Source organism: Nasonia vitripennis, chromosome 1, assembly GCF_009193385.2.
Source record: "Nasonia vitripennis strain AsymCx chromosome 1, Nvit_psr_1.1, whole genome shotgun sequence".
Classification (NCBI taxonomy): Eukaryota; Metazoa; Arthropoda; class Insecta; order Hymenoptera; family Pteromalidae; genus Nasonia; species Nasonia vitripennis.
In genome coordinates this window covers 12,375,389-12,402,635 of record NC_045757.1, presented here as the reverse complement: position 1 = coordinate 12,402,635, position 27,247 = coordinate 12,375,389, and the positions used below count along the sequence as shown (strand labels likewise).

General features: G+C 47.1%; 1 protein-coding gene across 1 annotated transcript; it reads right to left on the bottom strand.

Moving 5' to 3' along the window:
• Window positions 1-38: 38 nt before the first annotated feature.
• LOC100114392 lies at window positions 39-25,377 on the bottom strand. The gene is made up of 12 exons (XM_001599377.6): window positions 24,703-25,377; window positions 7,677-7,923; window positions 7,176-7,375; window positions 6,431-6,634; window positions 5,014-5,241; window positions 4,119-4,384; window positions 3,844-4,038; window positions 3,454-3,757; window positions 3,220-3,368; window positions 2,136-2,733; window positions 1,791-2,051; window positions 39-1,715 (listed from the first exon to the last, which is right to left on the bottom strand). Exons 1-12 carry the CDS (start codon window positions 24,764-24,766, stop codon window positions 1,318-1,320), a joined length of 3,114 nt encoding a protein of 1,037 aa, XP_001599427.2. The 5' UTR covers window positions 24,767-25,377; the 3' UTR covers window positions 39-1,317.
• Between the last annotated feature and the right edge of the window lie 1,870 nt (window positions 25,378-27,247).

Sequence of the window (27,247 nt, the reverse complement as noted above, 5' to 3'; positions counted from 1 at the left end):
TACTTTCGTGCATGGTAGAAGGATTTATTGAAACATTATTTTTGGTTATTCAATTGGATTTAGCCAAATTTATTGTTTTCCAAAAAAATACATATCGGTATTAGCTTCGATGCCAAATATATACTAAATCCAGTAAAAAAGTTTTATAGATTGTACGTTTAGAAAATTATAATTTACAAATTTACTTAAAAACTATTTTTTATTAATACAATATTTAATTTAAACTTATTTCCTATTCGCACATGACAAATTTTATTTTTAATTAATAATAAGCGACAGAAATAACAAGTAAATAAACACTAAAAGTATCGTAATACAGATGAATGCAATGAAGATAGAAGACTATGGTCGTAGCTATATAAATACATAGATGTGTATCGTAAAATATTTTATATACAAGTTTAGATATAATGTAAATGAGCTCACTCTTACGAAAACCAAAAGTCGAAGTTTTCATTAAAGCCTTAGTGTAAAGCCGCTGCGCCCAGGCTTTTATTTTTTATGAATTATTTACACATCGGTTTGTAGTAGGTCGATTATTATTCCAATGAGTTCTAATAAGTTTTTTTTTACAACATAAAAATTATCTCTCCTGCATGTCGTGATGAAGTATTTTTTTTTAATTTTTAATATTTCCTTTTCGAATGGCGTTTTTTTTTTATGAAATTGAGATCACGAGTAGAAATGAATGTTGAAATGAAACACTATTGTATAGGAACCACTATGCTTGATACGGAGACTATTGTATTTCTAAAATAGCCAAAAAAATTGTCGTATCGGCTAATAATCTGGTTATTTTCAATAGCCTCGAAATCAGCATCTAGTTCTAACGTATGCGCAAAATCAAGCAATTTTGATGCAACCATGAAATTGAAAACCCGATCTTTTCGTGCAAAGAGAGAAAGCAAAAGTTTTATCTCGACGAGAAGACATTGTAAGCGAATAATTCAAAAGCACATAAATAGTAAAAAACGAAAAATCGCTCGCATTCACATATGACATTTGCCGCCAAGACTCTTTTACTTTCGTTCAAGTACAAAAAGCGCCACCACTTCAGTCCGCAAACCAAATTCTCCTGTACAAGCAAAGTATTTTACCGATTTCTCCAGAAGAGCCTATCACACGCACAACAATCGTGGGATTTGCCTCGAAACAAAAAAAGCAAGTTAAATAAAGACAACGTAAAATAAATAACCAAGAGGCAATATCGCTCATACGACTAAAATAAAAAAACAGCTTATAAGAATATCTTAACAATTTTCACGAGGAATCAGATTGCTGTGTGTAATCGGTTAGTAACCACTGCGCACGTGCTCATCACCGTTCCTTCTCCTTGTGAGCAGCGTCGATGCCGAGATCCTCCTCGGGTATCAGAGGAATGTATCTAGTCCTGGGATCGTTTTTCCTCTCGTAGACGTAGGGGAACACGATGGATCTTGCCTTCTTCTCGGCGCCGCTATCCTCGGGTTTCGGCGATGAATCGGCAAAGTCTATCAGAGGGATGAACTTGCGATCCTGCTCCTGGCTCGGGGAGCTGCTGCTGTTGTTGGATATCGACGTGGAGTTGACGATGACGACGGACGAGGCCGACGACTCGGGGTTAGGGGAACCGGTCGGAGTGATCGGTACCCAGTCGTCGATCTTGGTCTCGGGTGCTGTGTCGCTCTCATTGCTACGGGGTGACCAGGTTGCTCCGTCCTCGTTCAGCCATACACCTATAAGAGAAGAGGAGAGATCGCGTTAGTTCGCTTCGACTTTAATTTTTAATCGAGGATTTCGACGAAGCTCACCTTCCATGGACTTTTCCTTCCGACTTTCTCCAACCTGCTGTTGCTGCACCTGAAGCGGTTGCACCGTCAGAGGCACCCAATCGTCCTTCTTCTCGACGCTGTTGACTGTCGAGGTTGAAACACTGGTGAACTTGGTGCGTAGCGTTGTGCTGCTGACGGGCTCCTCTTCGAACTCGAAGTAGTACTTGGTGCGAGCGTCGTTGACGTTCTTACGCTGGGACTCGCCAGACTCGTCGTCGTCCCGGGCGCCGAATAGGCTTCCTGCGAACACACAGTGTTAGCGATATAGTCTCAAGTCGATGTTTGGACTCGGATTAAACTTTCATCGCATCCATCAGAACTCACCTAAAGGCGGGAAGTACTTGGGCCTCTCAGCCCTGCCACCACCGATGAAGCTCGGCGTGTACTGGGAGATGAGCGGCAGCAGCGTCTGCCTGGCGTACCGCTCAGCCTGCGCCAGTATCCCAGCCAGTCTCTCCGGCAAGAACTGCACGGTGAAGCCTCTCGAGCTGGGCGACTCCTCCAGCATCTCCTGCTTGCTATTCCTATCCTCCATCTGCTGGTCGCCAGTTCCGCCGTTCCTCGAGCTGAAGTTCATCGTGGACGAGGAGTCCTGCCTGGTACCCCTGGGTCTGAGCACCGGCTCGGTGATCTCCGGCAGCTTCAGCGATCGGCCGGTTTCCTTTTTGCCTCCGCCGGGGTTTCCAAGACGGAGCACCGGTTCGTGGGTCTCGGCGTTGGGAGACGAGGGGTTGTCGGTGGTGGAGGTCGAGGTAATGGTGATCACCTGGAGGATGCCATTACGGTCGAGGCCCAAGGAAGCACTGCCCGAGGAGAAACCTCGACCGCGTTCGGCGAACTCGCCGACGTTGTTCTCCACCGAGTTCGAGTTGATGCTTCCGTCGTTCGCCAGCGCGGCTATCGCCCAAGGACTCGAGACGCTCTGCAAGATCATTACGCGGTGATTATTATTTTGCGGAAAGGTCGTTCGGTTCTTGCCGAAGTGCCTGGATTATCGTGAAGCAGTTTTTAACCGGCAAAAATAATCGTAAAATGTTTGTGAATTTTGGTAATTTTTGAAACAATTACAACAATTGCAATCGTTATCTAAATTACGCAGCCCACCATTACTGAACTGCGAGAGCGATTATTCTATCCGCATCGACAAGCATTATAATATGAAATATCAATCAAACGCTGAGAAGCGGAAGGAAGCTTCTAGCAGAAATTCATAAGCTCCGTGTTACTGAAGGCACGAGGCTCGTCGAGAAACCGCTCTCTCCTCCGCTACATCTACACGGCGCAGCGACTCGTGAAATAAAAACTCTGCTGCTGCTGAGATGGTCGTTGATTTATGCGCGCACGATGTACGTTTGTTCGATGACGGTTATTCGCGTATCGAAATCGCGTATTATCGGTGCTCACGAACCTGGTAACTGGTTTGTTTGCTCGAGTTGTCGCTGTACTCCTTCGCCGCTGCCAGCTTCTCCTGCTCGGCCTTAGCGATCTTGATGTTTTCCTCCTTCGTGAACGGACCCAGACCCTTTTGCGGGAGCTCGTTGGTGAAACCGTCCTTTCCTGAAGAGAAAAATCGATCCGTTATAGGTAAACGATCGGCAGTGCATCGGCACCGTCTCTAACTGTATAAAATCGAGATGGTCACCGCTGTTTCTGTCGTAGTTCTGGTCTCTCGTGAACGGTCCGATACTCGGTGGTTGCTTAGCATCGTCCTTGGAAGGCTGTGGCTGATGGTCCGGCAGCTCGTCATCCTCCTGATCGTCGTTGTCCGGTGGCACGGTGCAGTCGCCCTGGTACAACGGCAGGTACACCGATTTACCTGACTCGAGGGCTAGACCGCGTTTGCAGATGGAGAACATGGTTCCGTAGCTGTCCAGCACGGCGATCTTGTCCACCGACCAGGAAACCAGGCCCGAGGATATCCAGCCGCTGTACGCCGTGTACTTCACCTGTGCGGAAGTTAAGATCGGTATCGTGATGCGGGCCAGTTCACGGCGTGCACGATAAAAGTAGACGGATCTCTATAGGTACATACCTCTATGGCATCGAGTTTGGAGAGGGTCGGGTGCGGGACCACTATCTTCTGAAGTATGGCGCCAACGAGCAGCTCCTCGTCATCCTTCTTCGTCATGGTGAAGGTCTCGTTGATCGAGCCTCCGGCTATCAGTGTCACTTGGAGTTTACCGTAACTCTTCACGGGCCTCTCGTGCCTGCTGTTGTACACCTTCACCTGTGCGATCGAGAAAACAATCAGTCCGACCGTTATTACGATAAACCGTATAATAACCGCTTAGTCGATCATATAAATACCTGATACTGATGGGCACAGAACGGCTCCTCGTCTCGCGTCACCAGGTACAGCTGACCTCTGGCCGGCGATTGGTCGCTGTAGAAGCCCATGTGGCCGCAAGGAGCTCCCGGGTGGGTGCCGCAAGGGAAGCACTGGCCTTTGATCAGACCGTCGTAGCCAAGCTCGCAGGGGAACGCCGGGAAACGGCATTTCGGGCTTATCGAGTCCGTGAAGAGCTTGTAGGCGCGACGGTGGTTGCACAGCGATCGGCCTTCCACCGGGCTCGCTGAGGAGATTTTTTTCGAGATAAATCATACGCCGCAGTTCTTTCACAGAGGCGTCGTAAAATTGATCAACCGACTTATAGTTGCGCAATGTTTGCATGCTCGAGGAATGATGTCGCGTCTCAAGGGAGCAACAAACATATTGGCTTGGTATTATTAGAAATCGAAATCCCAGTCTAATCATCTTTCTCCGATAAAAAAAGCCGCAGCCGTTTCTCCGCATGCAAAGGAGCATGTCCACATACACACACACACACACACACACACACACACACACACACAAAAGTGCTTCGAGGAACTCCAGAGAGGAGAAAAATACAGCTGTATACACGTGTGCTGCCTCCTCCTTAAGCGAAGTACGACCCACTTTCGAGCCGGTGTCTCTGTAAGGAGGCGGCGAAAAGGAGCTGTGGGGGAGTATACACTGCGCGCGAGCGTGTGCGAGTGAAAAGGCGACACTCGCGTATACACACGCAGGAGCGCCGCAGCAGCTCGGCTTTCTAATCGACCTGCCAAGCGACCACATATCGATCTTTCGAGCGAGAAAGTGATATCCCGTCGCCGTCGCATGTAAAAGCTACCTGTTGCACTGCGTTTAAGAGCTGGGGTATATACACATCGAAAAACTTACACCAGATGATATCGCTGACGGCCCCGACGAACAGATTGGAACAGCCGCTCTGCATCTTGCCACCGTTGGGGTAAAAGTCGACGTCGCCCATGGGCTGCCAAGAGCCGAGCCCTCCGAGAATCAGCTGTTCTCCGTTGCTGTGGATCACGTCGACGAACTGGGCGTCCGTTTCGTCGAGACGAGCCCGAGGGTCCTGTGCCTCGAACAGCGGACCCGCTGGATCGAGACCTGCGAAAAATTTCATTTCATAATTTTCCGCGTAGAAAGCCTCGCAGCCCTACTTTTTACTTTTGTTCCATTTTGCCGCAGATGCAAAAGGCACTAATCAAGTGAAAACACTTAGCAGTGGAACTGGCTTTAATGCCACACGCAACAATAAAGCAGCAAGAGGAGAATTAGTGTCATTAGCGATCTGTACTTTCACTGCGCGCGGCGCTTCATTACGCCCCATTGTTATGATTCGTATGTTTTATTTTTGCGTCAAAAAAAAAAAAAAAAAAAAGAAAAATATACTCGTGAGTCATTCGCACGGAAATTATTATCCTCGTTATACACATTGTCTCGAAACCTGCTGGCTCACAGTCCGACCGATAGGCACAATCGCGGCTTCCATGAAAACTGCAGCGACCGGTTGACCTTGCGACCGTTTTCTCGCCCGCGCCGCGCGTGTATATAGTCTTTCACCTATCCGTTTGAGCAATATTACTCGCAAGAAAGAAAACTCGCCAACGGGCGGCGGTGTTTACGTTTCTCTTTTGTTTAGCTCCGCCCTCCATTGTGTCGCGCAATAAACGCTCGCGTATTTTCCGGCGAATCCGTTGGGAAATACAGATGCATCGATTCTCGCAGAGATCGACGAACCGTCGCTGTGTATTATGCGCTTGCAGGAATCATAATAAATTGCGCATTTCAATAACCGCGCGCGCGCGATGGCTATTAGCATTAACTTGATTACAGCCGAGATCGGAGTGTGTGTATACAACGGTTGAACGAACCGATGCCTATTAGCGAACGAAGATCGTTCGAGCAGCGGATACACTCCGCGCTCGAGCGATCGCGCGTGGCGTAACGATGCGTATACGGCTCTTGAGAAAAATCTCCTCCTGGTTTTCGAGAAAACGATATAAGCTCTTTGTTCTCTGCGTCGTTCGTGAGTGTAGAAAGTTTCGAAAACGCACGGATCTTCCGCTTCGAAAACTGCTGATAAGGAGCTGTTTATGCGTTATGGATCGTTATGATTCGGGCCACACGTGGAAGTCGAATTACTATAGATCTCTCTCGGCGAACCCTGATGCTATCTACTGTAAGGAGTTTCTCCCGAGACCGGCAAGACGCGGCCTGTGCCTATACAATCTCGATACTATCAGCAGTCCCGGAAAAGGCCCAATGTAATCTTCAAAGAAAAAAGAAAACTCACCAGTGATCCTGGAAACATTTCCGAGCTCGGCTCCGGCGAATCCAGCCACGTGAGCGCCGAGACTGAAGCCGATCATGTGGATGTTCTCGAGAGGAACATTGAGGCTCCTCACGAGTTTGGCCAACTGTCTTCCGACCAGCCTAGTGTTGGCAGCGGCTCTAACGTAGTTCGGTACCGCGCTACCAGGACCCCAGTCGACGCAAACTGCGCAATGCGAAGAAGCGTGCGGATCTCATCAGTGCTTGTATGTTGTACGTTATATTATACGCTGATGTTATAGCAGCGCGGGATTTGCATGTTTATGGCCGCTAAGTGGCTCGGATGCCATGGGAATATTTTGTAAAGTGTGCTTAGGTTAACGAGCGTGGAAAGGTGGCTTTTTTCGCTGTGTACTGGAATCGAGGCTGTAAGGCGCGCACACACTCTGTATCAAGAGGAATTTTACGAGTCGTGTGCGTGTGTTTACGTCGCCGGAGGGGAGGGAACAGAAGAAGAAAAAAATGCTCACGATTGCGACCGGGTTAACGAGAAAATTAGTCAGGAGAGCCATGCACTGTAATATCACGACGCTCGTTCTTTCGGCGCTGGCCATTGTGCGCCTCCGGAATTAGCATTTGTATGGCCGTTAATTGGCTGTGAATCGGGTGTTGGCGCGACTACAACTAGAGCGCGTCCGAATAAAACGCGCGTGAGACATGCATTATTTATCGCGGGTGATGCGTCGTAAACTATATACACAACTCACCTATGTTGCACTCGATCACGGCCATGAGAGCCGAGCGCATCTCGTAGACCCAGACGTGGTCGCAGCTCGAGCCGAATCCGTGGACCAGGACTTTGGTGGGCAGGTCCGGATCTATCGCGTTGTTCGCCTTCTCGCTGATGCTCTCCGCCGGCACCTCCATCGGGATGGAGCGCGCCTTGCGACTGCCGTACACGAAGAATCTGGAAAAATGTTTCGTTTTGTTTATTCGAAGCGCAGAGAGCGGTTGCGTAACGGGCGTATTTGAAAAACAGATTTTCTCCCATTCGAGATGTATTCGTAAGTTCCTCGCGGCGTCGTGCGATGCGACGTCGATCGTAAACTGCGATTTTCACTGCGCGGTCAAGCTGTAAAGTCGGATTTTCTCGCGGTGCCTAATTAGCGAATTCAGGCGTTATACGGCCTTTCGAACCGCAATGTCAAAGTGCGCTTGAATAACGAGTCGGGGCTTCGGAATATTCATAATCGTAAAATGGCGCATACCTCGTGCCGACGTCTTTGGGCGGCGACGGGAGCATCTCGAGGTAGCTGAAGGGCCCGGTGTCCTCGAAACAGCCGACATCCTCGTAGCAGACTCGGGACACTTCGCGCTTGTGACGATGACTTCCACGGCGCTTCCTCTCCCACTCGTTCATAGACGTCACCACCGCCTGGAAGATCTCCGCGTCGTGGATCTCGTCCAGCGACTCGTCGATCGGTCTGAGCGCGCTTGCCACTCCGACATTATTTACTGCAACAAAAGAAATTTCATTCTTACAGGTATGCAACTTGGATGTGCCTGATAATAGTTTATGTTTTCCTATAGGGAGGGTATTCAGTCGGGGTTGGCTAAGCCGTCAATTATTTTATCAGAATAAATCAAAACACTCGCGTCTCATCGCGTGAACCTCGAGGAGATAACGAGATCGTGCGTGTACGAATCGCGATCTTCATCGGCTGGGATCTAATCGCAAAGCAGCCTCGTAAAGTCAATACGAAGCCGATCTCAGGCACGTACCGCGCGAGTAACGCGTCTCCCGGGATGATTAATCGGTCCTACTCTTTCTCTTCGATGAGTCGCGCGAGAGCTTCCGTAAGCGCACGATTCCCCGAGTAAAATTCAGGTCGAGCATTTGTGATTGAAATGACTCCTCTTAAAAACCTCTTCGAAAAGCAATCACGGCAGCTGGATGTAACGCGTTACGCAAAACGAGAGGAAATCCATTTGTCAGAGCAAACAATTTCTCCACGCTGATGCAGCGACGTACAAGACCCCATCAATATCGATCTCATTTGCCTCTCGGGACACGTGTATGTCTCTCTCGATTTTAGTTGACTCAGGCCAAGTGCTGTATACACGAACGTATGCGCGCGTGATTTGGGCGCTGCATATAACGGCACATAATCGAGGCCTCTACGAAGCCGTTATAAGCTCGTCGGCATTAGCATAACGCGCCTGAATGGAATATGGCCGGTCACTTACGACACGCCTTGTTTGAGTGTGTGTACGGTCGATAAAAACCCACTAGCCCACTGACTGACTGAACAAATCGAAGAGCCGCGGCGCGTGTGATTTGCAATCGCAGCTGATTCGACTCACGCGCGGCTGATACTTTAGGATCGACAGAGGCGAGAGATGGATTTACATTTTTTATTTTGAAATTTTGAAATTTTGAAATTTTATCTGGGTCGGTGCGAGGATTGACCTTCATATTTTTTCAAAAGAGCGGATTCGTTTTTTTGAGTTTTGAAAATAACAAAATCTGCGCAGTTTTCGTAATCCCGCGAGATTAATTATGTGGGTCGAAATCAGGCATACTTTTCCTGTTTTCTCGCGTTTCTCTGTTCACCGCTTTCAGGAAATCGTTGGCATCAACAGACGAAATTATACTGCAAAGCTTTGGAAAAAATCTTGCTCCGCGCCTCCCAAACGTGCGCTAACATGTAAATAGGAAGAGAAAGAGCTTACACGTCTTGCGTATACACTATACACACAAGAGCGCATACCAAAAGCGCCACAACACATCGACTCGGCGGCGTAATAATAAAAAGTGCCTCCACGTCGTGAATTTAAATCCCCGTCGACGATCGGCCACATCGGGGTATACGCGTTATACAATCCGGCGATTATCTACGCCCCCGAAAACGGACCACTACTCGGTTACGAAATTCGCACGAGCGTTTGGCGCACATGTCGGTATAAAGACGCCGAGGAGAAAATTTTGTTTTTCGCATAGACTTGTGTACACAGTGATTGGAAAGTACGCGGATTTGGGATGTGTACGCAGCTATGACAGTTAGGTAACGATCGGGTTAAATCGTCTCACAAAAAATTTGAGCGTATGAAACCTTGGCGAGAAGGTACGTAATGACACCAGAATTATATATAGTCGGCAATGCGGTATTAAAGCATAATTACATCGAAATAATGCCATGTCGCAAGGACAACCATGGTCCTCAATCTCTTGGTAATTTAAAGCGATGAAATGAGATATAAAGGAAAAAAAACGGACGACTCCCGCCGCTGTCTTAATTTCACATTTCGTGCGTTCCTGATACCTACATTTCGTCCACTGTATACGGAGAAAAAGACCTGCCAAGCTAGTAAGAGAATGATGGTTTTAGACTATCGAAATATTGTTATGTTTGAAAATTAATGAGAAGCGTATCATCACTCTGGTCTGAAAGTAGAATTTCAGATCAAGAATGTAATACAGCTCAACGACGCCAAAATCCGAAAGTAGGGAAAGGCCTTGGTACTGCTAACCCACGGCTTATCTGAAAATTTGCACGAATTAAAAGAAGAAAGCAAGAATTTTTTCGCGCGAGATCCCAATCTGTCGCGCGCGCCTCATCCTTTTTGCGCGACGCGCCGCGAACTTACGACCCAGTTCCGGCACGTAGACGATGCAGAAAAAAGGAGGCGCGGAATGCGACGCGCGACTTCTTATTCCTATTCTTTTCTCGCGAAGAATCCGGCAAAGGAATCGCCCGCGTGAGAGACGAGGGGATACTCCAGTTGCGATCGATGTCATCGCGTTATCGATTTTTTCGGAGGTTCGATGGATTTTGCGAGGTGAGGATTTTTTGGAATATACTTGGGTGTCCATCGGATGAGAGAGTTTTGTTTCCTGCACTGCGCATGAAAAAATGAGTAAAGTTTTTCATGATGTGAAAATTATACGGTTATATTTTAACAGATTTTTTTAAAGACCTGCCGAATGTAATCTACAGTTATAATATACTATACAGTGTGTTTCGATTTATAAACTCAATCGAGTACACTTATATAATCCAGGACATTCATTTGATTCTTTTTCCGCAAGGGTCTTTTAAATTAAGGAGAAGCGTAAAAGCGAGAGTTTAGAGATCGATACGAAATACGCTGAATTGCAGAAGCAGTTTTATTTGGTCGGGAAAAAGCTCGCTTTCCCAGAATGTCTGCTTCTCTCAGCCCTTTCCTCGAATGCTAATATACAACTCTTATTATATATCGGCAAAAAACAATGCAATCCTGTAACACCAATACAGCTACTTCAACCTACCATAATATCAAGCATGCAAAAAAGTCATCGGCAAAATGATCCCGTCGACGGTAAGAGTTACATACACTTTCTCCGATTTTCGCTATACACTCTCGAAACTGCGCGATTCGAGAATTAGAAAAATACCAAACCCGCGAGTCTTCGAAAAATGCCTGAAAACCTCTCGATTTGAATCCCGAGCCACTTCGTGATTCAAAGCCGAGCATAATTACGACTTTCTACGCGATCTGTACAATAAATCAAAGCCCCGTATACGCTATGCCGTCTTGACCTTTTCCTCGAAGTTGAAAAAAGGCGAAACTCCTCCAGATGTGTATATACGCGAGGTAGTGATATTGAGAGGAAAAAATCACGATTAAATTGGGAAAACATAACTCGCGTGGAGTGGAGATTTCGAAATCGCGCTGGTAAAAGTTTTCTCGCGCGCGTGTGTGTATGACGCACATACACACAAAGTGTCCGCGAGTGTGTGTGTGTGTGATACAGCCGAGTGTAGTGGCCTCGTAAATATCTCGCGCGCGAGCGACTGTTTCATAGGTGAAAATCGGAGAAAGGACAAACAAAAAGTGACGGTTTGTGTGCGTATGTGCTGACGGATCGAATTGCGGAAACTGAGGCTGCTACATTCTCCTGATATACGGTATGAAAATCAATGAGTTTCGAACGATAATAAAGCAAAATTGAAAGGAACGAAACCCGCTGAATTTGCATTCTCTCCCCGAGCATTACGAAAATCGCTATTAATTTGCCCATACAGATTAGCATGTGAAATTAGCGGTTGAAACGCCAACTTTTTACAGTCGAACTCGCGCGGCGAACGCTTAATTATTTCCAAGTGGAAAACACACCTCTATAATAAAGCGCGTGTGTACGTGTGCAGACAAAAAAGGAGCAGGTCGGGTACACGCGGCGAGCGATTTTTTGCCTGCGGAGTCTTTCTCTTTCTTGGCGAAGCGGCTAAGTAAATTGAGAAACTGCTTCGTGCGCTGGCGAACGGAATAGAAAGATGTACGACGGTATAAGGCGATGGTTCAAGACGTCGATTACATGTTAAAATCGATGGTGTTCACGTAACTGCTCATCTTTGTCATTTTTTTAGAAAGAAAGAAATCAGTCATTTGAAAAATTCGTGAACCCAATAACTATATTCACCACCACATACGGATTATTATGCATAGCACGAGCGGTTCAAGAAGCAGGCTAAACAAGGCAGTTTTGGCGCAGGTGGTCCACTTCTTATACATAGCCGAAAAGTTCGATCGGCAGAATACCAGGGAAGACCAGTCCAGAACTGTGATTATTTACGGCTTGGCGCTGTTGCGATCGACGATTACGCGTGCGTGGCGTATCTTTTTTCCGCGATTATCCTTGAAAAGCGCGTATTAGCTAACACCGGTCAGCGTTACTGCAGACTTGCTTTTTTTCTCCTATAACAGGCCGTTGCGCGCACGATATCGTTCATTCGCCCGCTTACACCTGCGATTAAGGTGTGACGAAACAGTCTCGATCCGCGATTATAGTACCTTTGCGCTGAGGCTACGGTTGTTTTTCTCATGTATACCCACGCGAGATGATATACCTTTAAATGTAAGTTCGAACGAGATGCATTATCATTATTATTATTTTTTTTTTCAAAAATTAATACTCTCGACTATCGAGTGCACATCGACGAGCCAGTCACGTCGATAGCATCGGCCGATTCACATTTTTAATGTCCTTTTAACGATTGTTTCTCAAGCTTCAAGAAGCCACAGCGACATCGGCGCAGTCATGTCTTTTAATCGCTGATTCGACCTAGCGATCAAAACCGAAGAACAATGGGTGATTAAGTTTTTCGTTCTGCTCTTCCGATTCTTATACTTTTGCATCATATATTACAGCGGTGTCGCGTTCCAGCGAGATGAACACACGTGTAGATATATCTTATAGAAATTTTTTCCTCCCGATACCGTAACTAAACACATACGTGTTCCGTAATGCGCGTCGACTCTCCTTCGTTTTCTACTCTGCTATATCTCGCGAGGAAACGAGCCTCGTTTCTGTTTCTCTCTCTCTCTCTCTCTCTCTCTCTCTCTCTCTCTCTCTCTCCAGCGCGGTGCTTTCAAATTTCTTTCGAGCATATAATATAAGATTTCATAAATGTATCGACTTCCCTCCGCCTTCTGTTATTTCCTCGTTGCTGCATTAGAAATTTAATGAATTTCGTTGGGACGATTCCGACGTCAAGTTACCGCGATCCTCGATAATTTATGGCGGATTATTTAACCGAGCCACTTTTCCGCAGCGGACGTCGTTTATCCAGGACTCGTCAGCGCGCGACAGGAGCATAATGATTCGGTTTTACATTTCTCATATACATAACCGAGTGACGTTCGAGTGGACGGCAGTAGTCCAAGCATTGGACCGTCATTGGAAAGTTCTCTGTTCTAGGAAGGATGATGGCCTGCTACTGTCGCGTCAAACTGGTTCTGCATAAAAAGCGCCTGCGCGAGTATTTCACCCGGAAAACGCTCATGCCCTTGCCGATGTTTTTTTTTTCAATTTACTTGTATTTACGCGCATTCGATAGTTCACCTTGAGTCTTCCGATCTCCGAGAAATAAGAGTCAACGCACATTCAAATCCACGACAAACCTGTAAAACAGCCTCGATCGAGCCGATCACCAAAGCACACTTTCCCACACTGTGTATACCGAAAAACGGTCAAAAGGTGCGCTTGATGCATCATCGTCGCACGCGTACATTCACGTGTAGAAGAAAGAAAGAAACGCTCGCCCGGATTGAACGCAGCGCGCGTGTAACGGTATATTTATCACCCGCGCTTACAAGCGCTGCAAAGAGCGAGGACAATGCGTGTACGTGCCGGCGACTATTCTATTCGCGTGCGCGAGTCCGTTTCTATAGTTGAATTAACGATTCTGAGCTCATTTGCGTTTTTGTCACTCTGCACAACACTGCGCGTAAAGTGGGCTAAGACGCGAGTATAATGAGAGTATAATGGGAGAAAGTGGTCCGAAATTTCTGCTGTCGAGTGCGGGCTTTTGAATTTCTGTGAAATCCACGATGGGTTTTTTTATATTCTACATCCGAGGCGGGACATCGCTGATCGCGAGAAAGTGAGTATAGTAGAAATCATCGATTGTTATACAGTCGTTTCGAATAAACTCATATCTTTACGACCCACTAAATAGCTACAAGTATATAACTAGACGACTCGACACATTTTTTTCGTCGAATATTCGCAACGAGGAAAAAAACTAGCAAATGTCAGTAGATCTGCATTTTGTCACGCGTGTCTAATTCGTAACGTATAATTATACCCTCCATTACAGTGCCTTATCAGCTAATTGATCGAGCACAGTTCGCAGCAACGACTTGCCAACAAAGAAAAGGAAACGTCACCCGATCGGTCATTCGCGACTTTGAATGGCACCTCGTTATGGCACAGTGTCTCGGCTGGAGAGCGAAGTACAAGCCGGAAGCAGGAAACCGAGGACTCGAGCGATTACTCGAGTTTACGTGAAGCCCCCGATGACGTCGCTCCGCAACGGGAGCCTCTTTTGTAATCGCGGGCTTCTTCGAATTTCAAATTTCTCCTTCTTCCGTTCTGCGCTCGTCTGTGCACGAGTGTATGTAGGTCACGAGGATATGCGGGAGGAACGGATGGCCGGACGAAGGTGAGGAGGGAAAGGAGGCGTGCAAAGGTGGTAGGATGGAACAAAGGACCGGCTGCGCGAGTGCATTTACGTGTAGGGTATAGGACGAGAAAACTTTGATTTTCGCTCGGAACTCAAAACACACAACGTGGGTAATGAGTGATGGCGTTTAATCATCCGAGCAGCTTTTGATTTGAAAGTCGAATTTCCGACCCACTTACACGCGCGAGTTTCTCCGACTTTATCGAAAAAAGTCTTATTCAATCTCTGTACGGGAATATGCATACTTGCATCTCAAATTCATTTAATGTCAAACTAAGCATCCATGAGCGTCTGATGTATTGACAGTGGAAAAATAAGGCGTGTACACGAGTGAAAGTTTCGCGTTATAAAAATTACTCTTTCGATGTGGACGCACGAATGCAGAATCAGTCGTTTCTGGTTAGCGACGATAGGTGGCGCAAAGGCACTTTCCTACAACCCTCGCAACGAAAATTCGCATCCGGAATGTATGAATAGAGATGACCCACCTATGCCAAAGCCGTGTTGTTGGACCTACTGCTGGGCCGCTTATGCTATAACTGCTTGAGACTTTCGAGTTTGAGTACGAAGTCAATATTTGTTTGGCCCTGAGCATTAGTTTTACAATAATACAACAGTGGAGCGGTCGTCTTATCCTCTGAAAGATGGAAAAGCGACCGGACAATCTCACCTCCAGGGGACATAACTGATAAGTCAACTGACACGAATATACTCACTGAAACAACCACATCCATCTTTTCTCGTATAGTATCAGAAAAGAAACGCGATGAAAAGATGTGAAGTAAATCCGAGCATGCTGAATCAATAAGATTCTCCGTAAAATATTGATTATTCAGCGGACCCGAATTAGAAATCCATTCGAGCCGCAATTTCTTCTCTCCACTTTCCGATGCAACTTTCATTGATTTCAATTAGAAAACTTATACATACACGGAGAATATTTGAAGAATATTTCTTCCGTAACGATAAAATAATCTACTCCCGATCGGTACGAATATACCAAGATCATGATTCATCGTCGGCGCAAAAGAAAGCCTGGCATCGCGCGATCGCCAACTAATCAAACACAAAATCGTTCCGATTTAACGACCCGACAGCAGCACCAACAAAACGCCCCCGAGGAAAAAAGCTTCTTTCTTCTCCCACAAAATGACACGCACGCAGCACGCTATCCCGGTTCGTCTTCGCAACCTCCAATTACATAGCTATACTCGACTCGAGGCTCTAATAAGATATTTTCATCGCAATTTCGACACTAATACATACCGATCATTGTCGCGTCCTTGGAAAGCGAAATGCGATTCGCGGTCCACTTAACTCGCCGCGGCTTCTGCAAAAGAGGCGCCGTCGATTTTCTATTTTTTTCTCTGTATACGCGTGTGTGGAGGAAAAAAAAGAAAGCGCGTGGCTACGCAGTTTTTGAATTGGCCATTGTCTGGGCGCCGAGAGTTTGCGGCGATTTCGAACTGGTTGCGCGTAATTTGTGTCACGTGCGATTTTGTTATACAGTTATGCGGGCTTCGATCCGTTTGAAACGACCGGCTTTTCGACTTCTCTCGCGCGCTAGCTGTGTCAGTGGGTGCTGGATAAAGTGGAAGTAGCTTGCATGGCCGATTAGGTTTCGTTACACTCACGCGCACTGATAAGAATTACTCCGGAAAGTTGCTTAATTGGACCAGCGAACGGTACACCTTCTTTCAAAATTCTCTCTCTCTCTCTCTCTCGGAGACGCCCCTTTTCGAGTGGGTTAATCACTAAATTTTCAGATCAAGCACCGCTATAATGCAGCAGAAGTCGTTGCTTTTAATTAAAAGAAAAAAGAGTAAACGCATCGTTTCAAGCGAATCGCTTTAGTCTTCTCCCGAAAAAAAGAAGAAAAATTTCCATCCTCGACTCGCGACTTCGAAACCCAGCCTCCAATTAACCCCGTCGGAAGAAGCACTCCTCGTTAGCCTTCCTAAACGCTTATGATCCTGTTTTCCAGCTGCAGCACAGCGGCAATCATCCTCGGTTTTCCGCGCTTACATCACTTTCGACCTCTCTTTTTCTCCTCTCTATTAATTTCACGGGAAAGAAGAAACGGGAAAAGCGCTCCTCGCGCCAGACGAAATCCCGGGATATGACACAGTTTCTACTAACCCATAGAGAGAGAGAGAGAGAGAGAGCGAGAGAGAGAGGGAGAGAGAGAGAGAGAGAGAGAGAGAGAGAGAGAGAGAGAGAGAGAGAGAGAGAGAACGAGGAGGAGTAGCGCGAGAAAGGTGAGTGAACTCGCTCGAGCCGAGTATAGTCGTGCGCCTCGCGCGCGCGTGTGGGGATCGAAACTGTGAACGGCTGATGATGGTCTGTGGATGTGCAGGTGTTCGCGGGAACGGATTCGAGCTTGAGCTAGAATGCAGTCTTGGAATCGGGCTCGAGTCGCTAATCGCTTCAAAAATCAACTCCGTGAATTGCGTTCCCTTTCCCTGCGCAGTTGCAAACCGATCCGCGAATTTTTACAGTCTCCAGATAACGCGGCTCCGTTTTATTATTATTTTTACTGCAACAATCGTACGCTCCAGTAAAGCGAGCGGAGTTACAAGTAATTCGAGTTGCGCGCACACCTTTCGTTCGATTTTTATGAAAGTCCCTCGCTACATCAGACCCAGCAGGTTGAGCGCGTGTACATGCGATCGGTTGACATTCAAAGCCCGCGCACTCGAATCGAGAACAAACAACGTCCGCAAATACAGCGAGTCTCGGAGCAACGTGTCAGGTTTCGCAACCTGTCATACTCTGCATCAGAGTTATTCAAACGCATCTCTCGTGGAACACGCGTATTTGGCCGTACCGCGAAAAGCGCGGTTGGATAACACCTGTGAAGTAATTGCACACCGACAACACATCGCGGCTGTATAACACTACATAAAAAAATCTGTTTCGCAAACTCCTCTCCCGCCGCACGACACTATAAACCTACTCTCGAACATTCCGCGCGAATAACTTTCTTGAGATAAGAGCTAATAAGAGGGAAACCGCGCAGCTACAGCCTTAGACAGAAGAACAATCTCGTATACACCGTCTCTGGCATAGCTTGCGTAATAGTGCGTCGATGTCACCGCGCGACAAATTGTCATCGCCTCTCTACGCGGGCTGCAAGTGATTTCAGGCAGCAGCGCTTCATCATCGGCCGGTCGTATCTCAGCGCGGATAAGGATCGTGCGACGCGCGCGTTCGTTAGCCAGGCATATGCGGGTTGCGGTTGCTCTGTGTTTTCGGATCGCGATGAGATGCGCTCATTGTGCCCGGGAATCCATTCGCGTGTTTATGTAATCGAGATGCACACGGCTGCGGGTAAATGAGCGCTAAGTGTGTGTCGAAACAACTGTATGATTTGTCTGTTTTTGTTTGGGAATCCGTGGATCGTTATATGTGCTCGTTGGACAATGGGCTTTGTGGCGTATTCTTCAACGAGATTCGCTGCATTCCAGAATCGTACTTTTCCATTACACCCGAGAGAGGCTCGACAGTCGTCGTCGTTGATTTTCGAAAAGAAGCTGAATTTGCATAACCAAATGTTTTTCAAAAGACTCGCCAGCTAAAACGATCCTTTCACGCGCGCCTTTTAAATTAACGCCTCGTACGAAATCATCAGTATAGGGAGCTATTGAACGGCGAGATTCCATCACTGGCTCAAAATTCCATTTCACGCACACACGCCCGATGTGTATGCCGGCAAAGTTCAAGCTCGGACTATAATCACGCGCGAGCGCACGCTTCAGTTGATATAAATCGACAGCGGCGACCGGCAGCGAAAGTTCCCCCGAGTGTGCGCTGCTACCGATCGCGAGTTTCTAATTGTCTGCGGCGCGACCGGATTCGAGCAGGCGACATGCATCGTTCTGGTTTCGCGGATTTTCAACTTTTTTTTCTTTTCTTTTTTTGTTCTCGTTGCTGATTGACGTCAGCGTGCGTACGCGCTGTGTCTTTCTACTGTGGCTTTTAGTGCCTTATGGAGAAAATCGGTTGGTATTGTTCTTTTCATGAAAGCATGCATTTAAATCGCAGATTTATTTATACTCGAACTCAGGTGTACTCGAAACTCTCACTCCTGTCAAATCGATCACGTGTTATATATAATTACGGGTATACTCGAGAAAGACGGCGTCGAATCTATATGATCTGCTAACGTCTCTGTCGGAGCAAGTGGCATAATATCGGTATTATCCGCCGAACACGAATCTCGGCTGCTAAAGGGGCGCGGTTCGAGAACTCGTAAGTAAGCGGTTGGCAATTTCAGGATCGATCGGCGCAGATTACCCGGCGACCGGCCTGCCTTAAGTTCCCTCATTTTCTTCAATTTGCTCGCGCGTAACTGCGGCCGTTGAGAAATTCGCGCTCTCTGCAGCGCCAGAACGGGATTTTATGCTCGAATTGTATTGTTGCGCGGATGACATAATGCTTGTAACACAGAGATCGTCTCTCTGTGTAAAGTGTACTTTACAGGTGGAGAAATGTTATGGCGAGAGAGAATTGATACTTTTCGCGCGATGGGATTTCGAGATGATTTACGCAGTCTTGATGGTTTCGGTGGTTTTACGGGAAGATTTGCGTTTAGAATTAACTAATTTATCTCATATATTATAGTATCGTAAGATTATACTTTTTGATAAAACATACAAAATACATTTCGTTGCCAACCAGAACCTAGAGGAAAGTGTTAGAGTAGAAAACTCTTCTATTTAGCGGCTCTTTACTATGGATCATTTCGCTCCGTGCAAGAGGGCAAATTTCAGAAGAGAAAACCAAAAGATCGCTGAGCACGGCGAGTGGCATTGAAAAAAAGGCGCAAACCACACAGCAGCAGATCATCCCGATAATTCGTTTTTAAGGTCAGGCCGCGAGCACGAGGGAGAGAGGCCGAGGTCAGGCTCTTTCTCTATCTCAATAACAGAGCTCGGATCGCGCGGAGACGTTCGCGAGACACACATACGCGATCCTCGCGCGATCGCGAGCAAGGACGCCGGGAATAGAATTTCCAGTCTGTGCGATGTCACGCGATCGCGCGCAGGGAGAGAGAATTTCTAGCCGGTCTTCTGCGGCTATAGCAGAGATCGACCACTCGAACTTTCTCCGTCGGCGCGAGTTTGTCGGATTCGTTGTACCCATATCCGTCTTATGCTACGCGAATCTCTGGATGAGAAGTGGAGCTGCGGAATATAATGTGGTACAGGCTGTAGATGTGTCGACGGATGATGGAGACCGACTCTTGAGCGACGTCGCGATCAAGGTTGGACAGGTGCGGTTTGAAGGCTCAGGGTCGGTAAACACGTGCCTCTGGATGAACATTTTTATTTTTGTCTCAAGATTCCTTTAAAAAATAAGACCCGCCGCAAGGCAAGGCAGCGCATAAACGCTTTTCTACCAGGTACGCTATTCGAAATAACAGCATAATACGACAACAATGAAGATCCCAAGATTAGGATGCAACTGGGCCGAAGCTTCGCGCATTGTCGACGATCGGTAATTGGCGACTCTCCTCAATTCCCACGGGATATAATTTTTGCGCCGCCGACGATCTGCCATCTCGCTTGCATACGTGCGCTTGTGGCCTCGAGGCTGTCGCTGCGAGACGCAGCTACACACTCTTCTCGACCCACTTTTGCACGCCTCCACTCGAGAGTTTTGGTTATACTCGCCCATTTTCTTTTCAGCCGATCGAGTATTCCACGGATGCATATTGGGCTTAATTAATTGGGGTAAGTCACGCTAATGAGAGTCGCGAATCGGATATCTCCTCCTTCTCGTTCAAACGGCCGATTGATAGATGTAAAAGTTAATTATCCGTCCTGTGGAGAGTGTGGTATATGTGCAATGGAGCAACGATGTTTACTCGCGACTGGACTTTCGTTCTCTTTTATTTACGAGAGCTTTGCAGATTTATCGATCCCGAATATACGTTACTTCGTTTTTTTTTTCGCCCGCATCGGACATTTTTTACCGGCAGTTCGATGCTGTATTCCTGCATGTAGCATTTTAATTCAGTCGTGATAATAAATGTTTATTTGCGCAGCCTCGAAAGCATTGCTTTTAGTGCTCCGGGGATCTTCTCGAGGCACTTATATTTGAGCTGTTAATCAAACTGAGTACCCCGATGAAAGGCAAACATTCGACTTTATGGTATGTAAAATGTTTGACACGAATTGCTGGATACCGGTTGTTAACCATTACTCTTGATACCCCACCCTGGCGTTCTCCAAAATTCCATTGTTCTAATATTACAATTCATTTTTAATTTCGAGTCGCGAGGTAATTTCAAAACATCCTAGAGCCAGCAATTTCATCGCTCTGTACACACGTGTGCTCTCGCGCACACGTCCTCTTCCACGGTGCTTTACAGCAAGCCCAGAGAGGAAGTAGTTTCACGATCAGCCAATACGTCGTCGCATCTGGCTTTGCAGACGAGCAGCACAATGGAATTGAGCAATATACCGCCAGCGTTGCTGCTTTGGCTCACGAAATCCACGACCTGATAATTTGGAGGTTTCGCTGTTTGCCGAGAGCTATTGTTTCTCCTACACTCTTTTCTTCTCGAACTTTTAGAGCCTCACTTGCGGTTGGAAATAACTTTCAGTTTGTTTTGAGAAAGCCTCCTCGCGAGATGAGGAGAATAAGAATACATATTTGCGCGTCTTTTTAATGCTCGCAGGTGGTAATCAAAGGTAATGAAGATTGAGTGTGACGAGACGCTGAGTGCTCAATAGGAGTGAAAAATTACGAAGCGATAATTGATTTTCGTCACGTTCATCGTTGCCAAAGATTACAAGGTGTTTTCTCCCGAGAAATTGCGATCGATCTCCGATCTTCTCAACAACGCATTCTCACCCTTTTTTTCATTCTCCCTGCACTAACAAACAGCCTACTTCCGGTCCCACCTCCTCTTTCTCGGCTTTTTTGCACCTTCGCCGATCGCTACCGATCTCCGCGCGATCGGCAGGCGAATACCAATAAGTGCCCCGCGTTCACCGCGTTCACGGTGCACGGAACAGCATCTATCTATAGTCTATACCGAGCACAAGGAACACCGGCGATTTCTCCGATCGATCGCAAGGTTCGTTGCACTCGGGCGCCGATTCCTCCGTAGCTTTGTAATCAGGCTAATGGCGCCCCCCGACCCGTTTTACATTTCACGCGAGACCTTCCACGGGATGACGATCCGATTTTGTGTACACTCGCTCTGTATACGTGTGTGTGTGTTTATTGTGCGGTGTACGAGCCATTGTTGCGCGAGGCGATTCTGTAGAGCGGAAAGATGCTCGGTTCGTCGATCGTCACGGTCGCTTCGTCGATTTTAGGCTGATGCGGTTTTTAGTGTCAGCGGGCCACCGGCTGCGTGATGCTGCGGCTTTTCAGGTCGGGACGGAATTTACATTTTCGAATTTCGAATGGTTTTTCCATGCTCTAGAAAGTACATGCATACTGCTTTCGAGAATATATCTACGCGCTTTTCACGATGTTTACGATTACTCGTACATTCGGAGGAAGTACGAGATGTTTTCACTTCTAAACACTGTACACAAACTTTTACTGAAAAAATCCGACGGAATCTTTTTCGAGAAACCGGATTAATCTCGAACGAGGAAGTGACGGAATTTACTTTCCACGCTCCGGATTTCGCATACGAAGGAGCCTAAATCTGCCTAGTCGTACGTCCAACTCGTCTAATCGCCCATTAAAATTCCAACAACATAACAATGCTCCTGCGACACAATCTTTTCCGACGAGTCGAGAAAAAATCCGGATCGACGATCGTCGCACGGGGCTCCCACATATATAACTGTAAAGACAGACGGACCTCTCGCCGAGCTCAAAATTACGAAATCTCATGCGATGCAGTCGTCCACCCGCCGCCGGGCGAATGACACAGAAAAAGACGAACGCGGAAGTGCGCGAAGCATCGGAGTACCGGTCAGAGACAGCAATGACCTGGCACATCAGCTGACGTAAGCAGATCCGCGAGAGCAGAGAAATCTCGAACGTACGTACGTGTCGCCATAGGGCCTTTTGGGCCAAATTACAGGCAATCCGTCAAGTTGATAGGTTGATTTTCGCGGAACCGATGAGCTGCGCGTCTGTATACGTATGGAGATTTCTTTTTCGGCATTTTTACGTGCGTATTTCTGTATTATAGCTGCCGGTTTCTGAAATGTAGCTCTCGCCATTTCAATGAGATGGTAATTTTTCACGGGACACACAAAGGCTCTTATTTGACGAGAGCTATATTCGAGGCACGTTTATTTGCATACTCGGCAATGAACCGAATCAGTGTAAAAGTCTCGCAACGGCTTGGTTAATCAGTGTAACACTACTGTGTACAGCCGAGAAAATGTTCGATACACGATTTGCATTTATAAATGACGCGTCAGTCAGCTTTTGACGTCGCGTACGTAACAGCATCAAACTTTATATTTGCTTTCTCGAGAGAAGAGAAAGCTCTTCGCGATTGTGAGAGAATAACCGTCGCAAAAGCGCGCCGATCGCACGCGAGTGTTCCGAAAATCCCTCGAGAATCGGTAAAAAATATACACCTGCAGCTAAGAATTGAAACCCTGTCAAAGCTCTCACGGATTATCGAGCGTTTCACCTCTATACTTACATGTGGGTATACGTTTATGTCTGGCGATAAAATCGTCAGCGAATATTTTATTAACACGACTGCTGCGATAAATTCAATCTCCGCGAAAAATCGCCATTAGGAAGTGCGATCTGCGAACGAGAGATAATGCAAGTCATTTTACTGCTATCTTCCGCTTAGATTTTTACGTAGATTCATCTCGTACGGGACTCAGTTACTCGTGCACACGCACACACGCACACACATGTTGATACGCCGAGTATGGGGATTCAATAATTATTATAACGATATACACGCGGCGCTCACGCTTTCACTGGTCCGGTCATCAACTCGGGCGTCACCGAGAGAGGATAAAAAGGCTGATGGTTATTTGCAATGCGCGGTGTCGGAAAAAAGTTGAGTGAACGAGTCTGTTGGGAAAACTGATCAAAGTTTCACGTCGAATTACTTGAGATTTTTAGTTTCACAAGATACGACTAAGTGCCTTGGATTATCGGCTCCAAATCTGCAAGCTGGTTCCGCCAAAGATAAAACGCGTCTGAAAAGAGGATTGCAGCGAGAAGATTTCCCAAGATTTTGAGAGAGGCAATGATTCAATCTCGAATCGGAAGATTTATGCCGAAGCGCAGGAACGCGCGATTCAGAGCGTGTAAATATGAAAATACCGATTCCCCGACGAGATATAACTGAAACCGCATCGTTCATTTGAAAGCCATCGTTTATGCTTCGTTCTTATAGGCTCGAGAGTATACGCAATTTTTTTTAACGAAATATCGAGCGAATCATTTTATTACATAAAAAAGGAGACGATGCGTTGTAGGAAGAAAAATATAGGAAGTCGCCAACAAACGGATGTAAGTTTTGTAACGATTGCACTTCGAGCGAGCCTTAAGCGGATACGCCAAATAATAACAGCCGCGCGACGTCGCTATCCTATCGCAACCCGCATCGGCTGTCGTTACGACCATTTTGCTAATTACTCTCAAAGATAGTTGGTCCGATTACACCTGGCAATTGCTCGCCCTTCAAGCTGTTATCCTTCGCTGTCGCGTCGACTGTCAGCTGTTGCGCAAAAAACTCAACTTATCGCGCCTATTATGTAGAATTCGAACAGAAAAAGAGCATATATCTAAAACTCCCGGTCTAAAAGGTCGGGCGAGTGCACCGCGAGTGCACCTGACATTTGGAGTCGTTATATTGTGAAAGTACTATTACGAGGAGGAAAGGCATCGACTGGCTCGGCTAAAAATGATCCGGCTCACGTGTATATAATGTTCAAGCTTACTGCAGTCGAGTGGGTTTTAAAGTTTAACGAGATATTTTGTTTTTATCCTGCAGCGCCATTGTTCCACCTCTTTCCACCGACACTAACTCTCTTACAACAGTTAAAACAGCGATTTACCTAATTTAGACGACTGATCTATCTCTAGCTTGTCCATTTCGTCGACGCTTTTCACGTGGATTACAAGCACACGCCTTATGCAAGCAATCATAGGCACGTGGGGGATTATTTATTAGTTTTAACGCACGCGCCCGCGAATTTCGTAACCGGCGTTCAGCTTTCGTGAGGCATAACCTTTTTGCAAAGAGACCGCCGACGCGATATTATATATCGGTCGCATTACATTCTCGCGCGCATGTAACTGCGTGTAAAGGAAAGAGCGTTCATTCACTCACCAATGAAACTCGACAAGTGTACGATCCAGAGGCCGAGCACGACTTTGCCGATCATCTCATGCATCTGCTCGGGCGTCGAAGTCTCTCAATTCTCCATCGTTTGGCGCACTACCAGCCGGCGAAATGTTTCCCTCCTCCTCTCACTGCGCGTAAACGAACCGACTTCTTCCTCTTCTTGTCCACTAGTCGCTCAGAGTTCTCGTACGGGAAGCACCGCGCACTGCAGAGAAAACTTCCAAATATACGATCCGAATCACTTTCGCAACGGGACAGCCTCGGGCGCGCAGCTCTGTCTATAGCGTACAGGTATGCCTATATCTTTCTCCACGCTGCGTGTAAAGACACTGTGTGTGTGTGTGTGTGCGCGTGCGTGTGTGTGCGATTCGCCACTATCCGCTCGTCTTGGTTTCTCTTCCGGCTTCCATGTCCGGCGCTGCCGATCTCCTCATCACAGCATCGACGCGCTCTTCCGATTCTCCTCCGCAGCTCTTTTTGTTTTTCCTTGGTAAAGAGCGAGTGTGCGTCCGCAGTAGAAAAGTCCCGCGGAAGATCAGACGCGCTGGCGAGACGAACGGGCACTGCTGGACTGCGAGCGCACTGGCCAGGTGTGTAGCTGCAAAGAGAGAGTCGCGCGCTTACTCGGCGAGAGACGACCGACCGACTGCGGCGGCTGCCTCGTGGCCTACTATAACAGAACCGACTCCCACCACACGAGCTGTGTACTGCGACGCTCTGCTCCGCGTGCAACGGGAGAGAGGTGTGCGGGCTTATGTGTATCGTTCTCTGATGTGAACTGGCCACTCGTTCTCTCGTATAGCTACAACGTTTATTTTCGGCTGTCGTTGTCGCGATCGTTATTATGGTCGAGCTTGCGCGAGTAAGCTATACTTATTATAGCGTTTGAGTATTAGCAACAAGTTCGAGCGCGGTGTAATTGCATGGCTGCAGCTCGATAATCACTACAAGCTTTTCCACAATAACTGTGCAGCGCCGGCTGCAGGCTGTAATAAGCGGCAACTCGTGTCGCGTGCGATCGAAAAATCGGTAGTTTCGAACTCGCCGAGACGCCGAGCTTTCTAGCTAATTAATTTGTCATTTTTCGCTTATACAGATATAATGAGAGGTATCGGCTGAAATCGCGAAGCCGATTTTCTACGGAGATCGTGACGCCAGGGCGTGCGAGAGACCGGAACCACGCGACGCGCCGAACAATGGGCGCCGATCTTAGGTGCCGATAAACGGATTTTTTGTTGTTGTTTTTTTTTCTAGTCTCTCGACGGCGATAACGACGGGCGTTAATTGAGGCTCTGATTTTCTCCGACCGTGAGTTCTATAGCGGATCGATATAATCCCGTGCGGTTGAAGAGGTCCGCGGAGTTTTCAGACAAGTTTTCGCTCCGACGATGGGAAAGAGAACTAACCTAACGAACTAAAAAAGCCGCGATCGCTTCTCAATCTGCGAGAAAGGATGGTCGATAAAGTTTAACGCCCATCTAAGAAGGTCAAGTGCGGCGCGAAAGCATTGCATAAATCCACTCCATACCGATTCTCCAAAGCACAACAAAAGAACTCACGGCTCCGCGGAGAGCTAGTCCCCGCGCAAGAAGCCAAGCCAGAAGAGCAAACACGAAGAGAGAAAGAGAGATGGAAAAAAAGATGAGCGTCGTGGAAGTTCCCGTAAACTCTGGCCATTATTGTAATTGGAGTTTTGCGGTATAACAATGCGCGGCGAGTACAGCGAGCCGACGAGAGGTTTTGCTGTTAGTCGACCCAAATGTTTAGGGAGGCTCTGGTGCGCCGCGTTGCTCGAAAAAAACAAATGAAGAGCTCCAGAGGCGCTGCCGGTAATTAGAGATGTTATTACACAAGACAGTTACACTTAATTAAGCTTCGTCGAGTTCTGTCGTGGTCGGTGGGCAAAAGTTATAATAATCGATATATACTGCAGTGCAAATGTTCAATTTTCCAATCGAATTTCGCGGTTATATAAGAGCGACATTACAGGCAGCGCGGGCTCGCTTTTCGAGCGCATTTTAACGCCGCGACTTTCACGCGGCGCGTGAAATCGGCAAAGAGTTGCAGCGGACGCGGGAAAAACTGCATCGGCGATGGCGCGTGTGTATGCAAACTACTCGTACTAATGACTGAATAGATTGAAATATTGCTCTATAATACTCGGAAGCGCGTGTAAGAAACCGACGAAAAGTTTCGCGCGGCTTGAAATCACTTTCGAAGTGCGAAACGAGCCGTTATTTCGCAATGCTTCCGCGCGACGTAGCGATTATACTCTTTCTCGAAGTTTCTTAAAAATTAAAAAGGCCGACTGCTCTGAAAAGCTTCAGAAAAAGTCCGGTGCAAAACATTCAAAGTGATTCGCCGCTTCCTTTCAAATTCAAATCAATTACGGCGATTCCTTTCAGCAGCGACCACACACGCACTATATAAGCAAAATCTTCGCTATTGCTATTCTACGCGTCTACGCGACGTGTAGAACGTTCGCCAAATGATTCACTGTCGCAGTCAAGATACGCGGAGATGCAGTTTT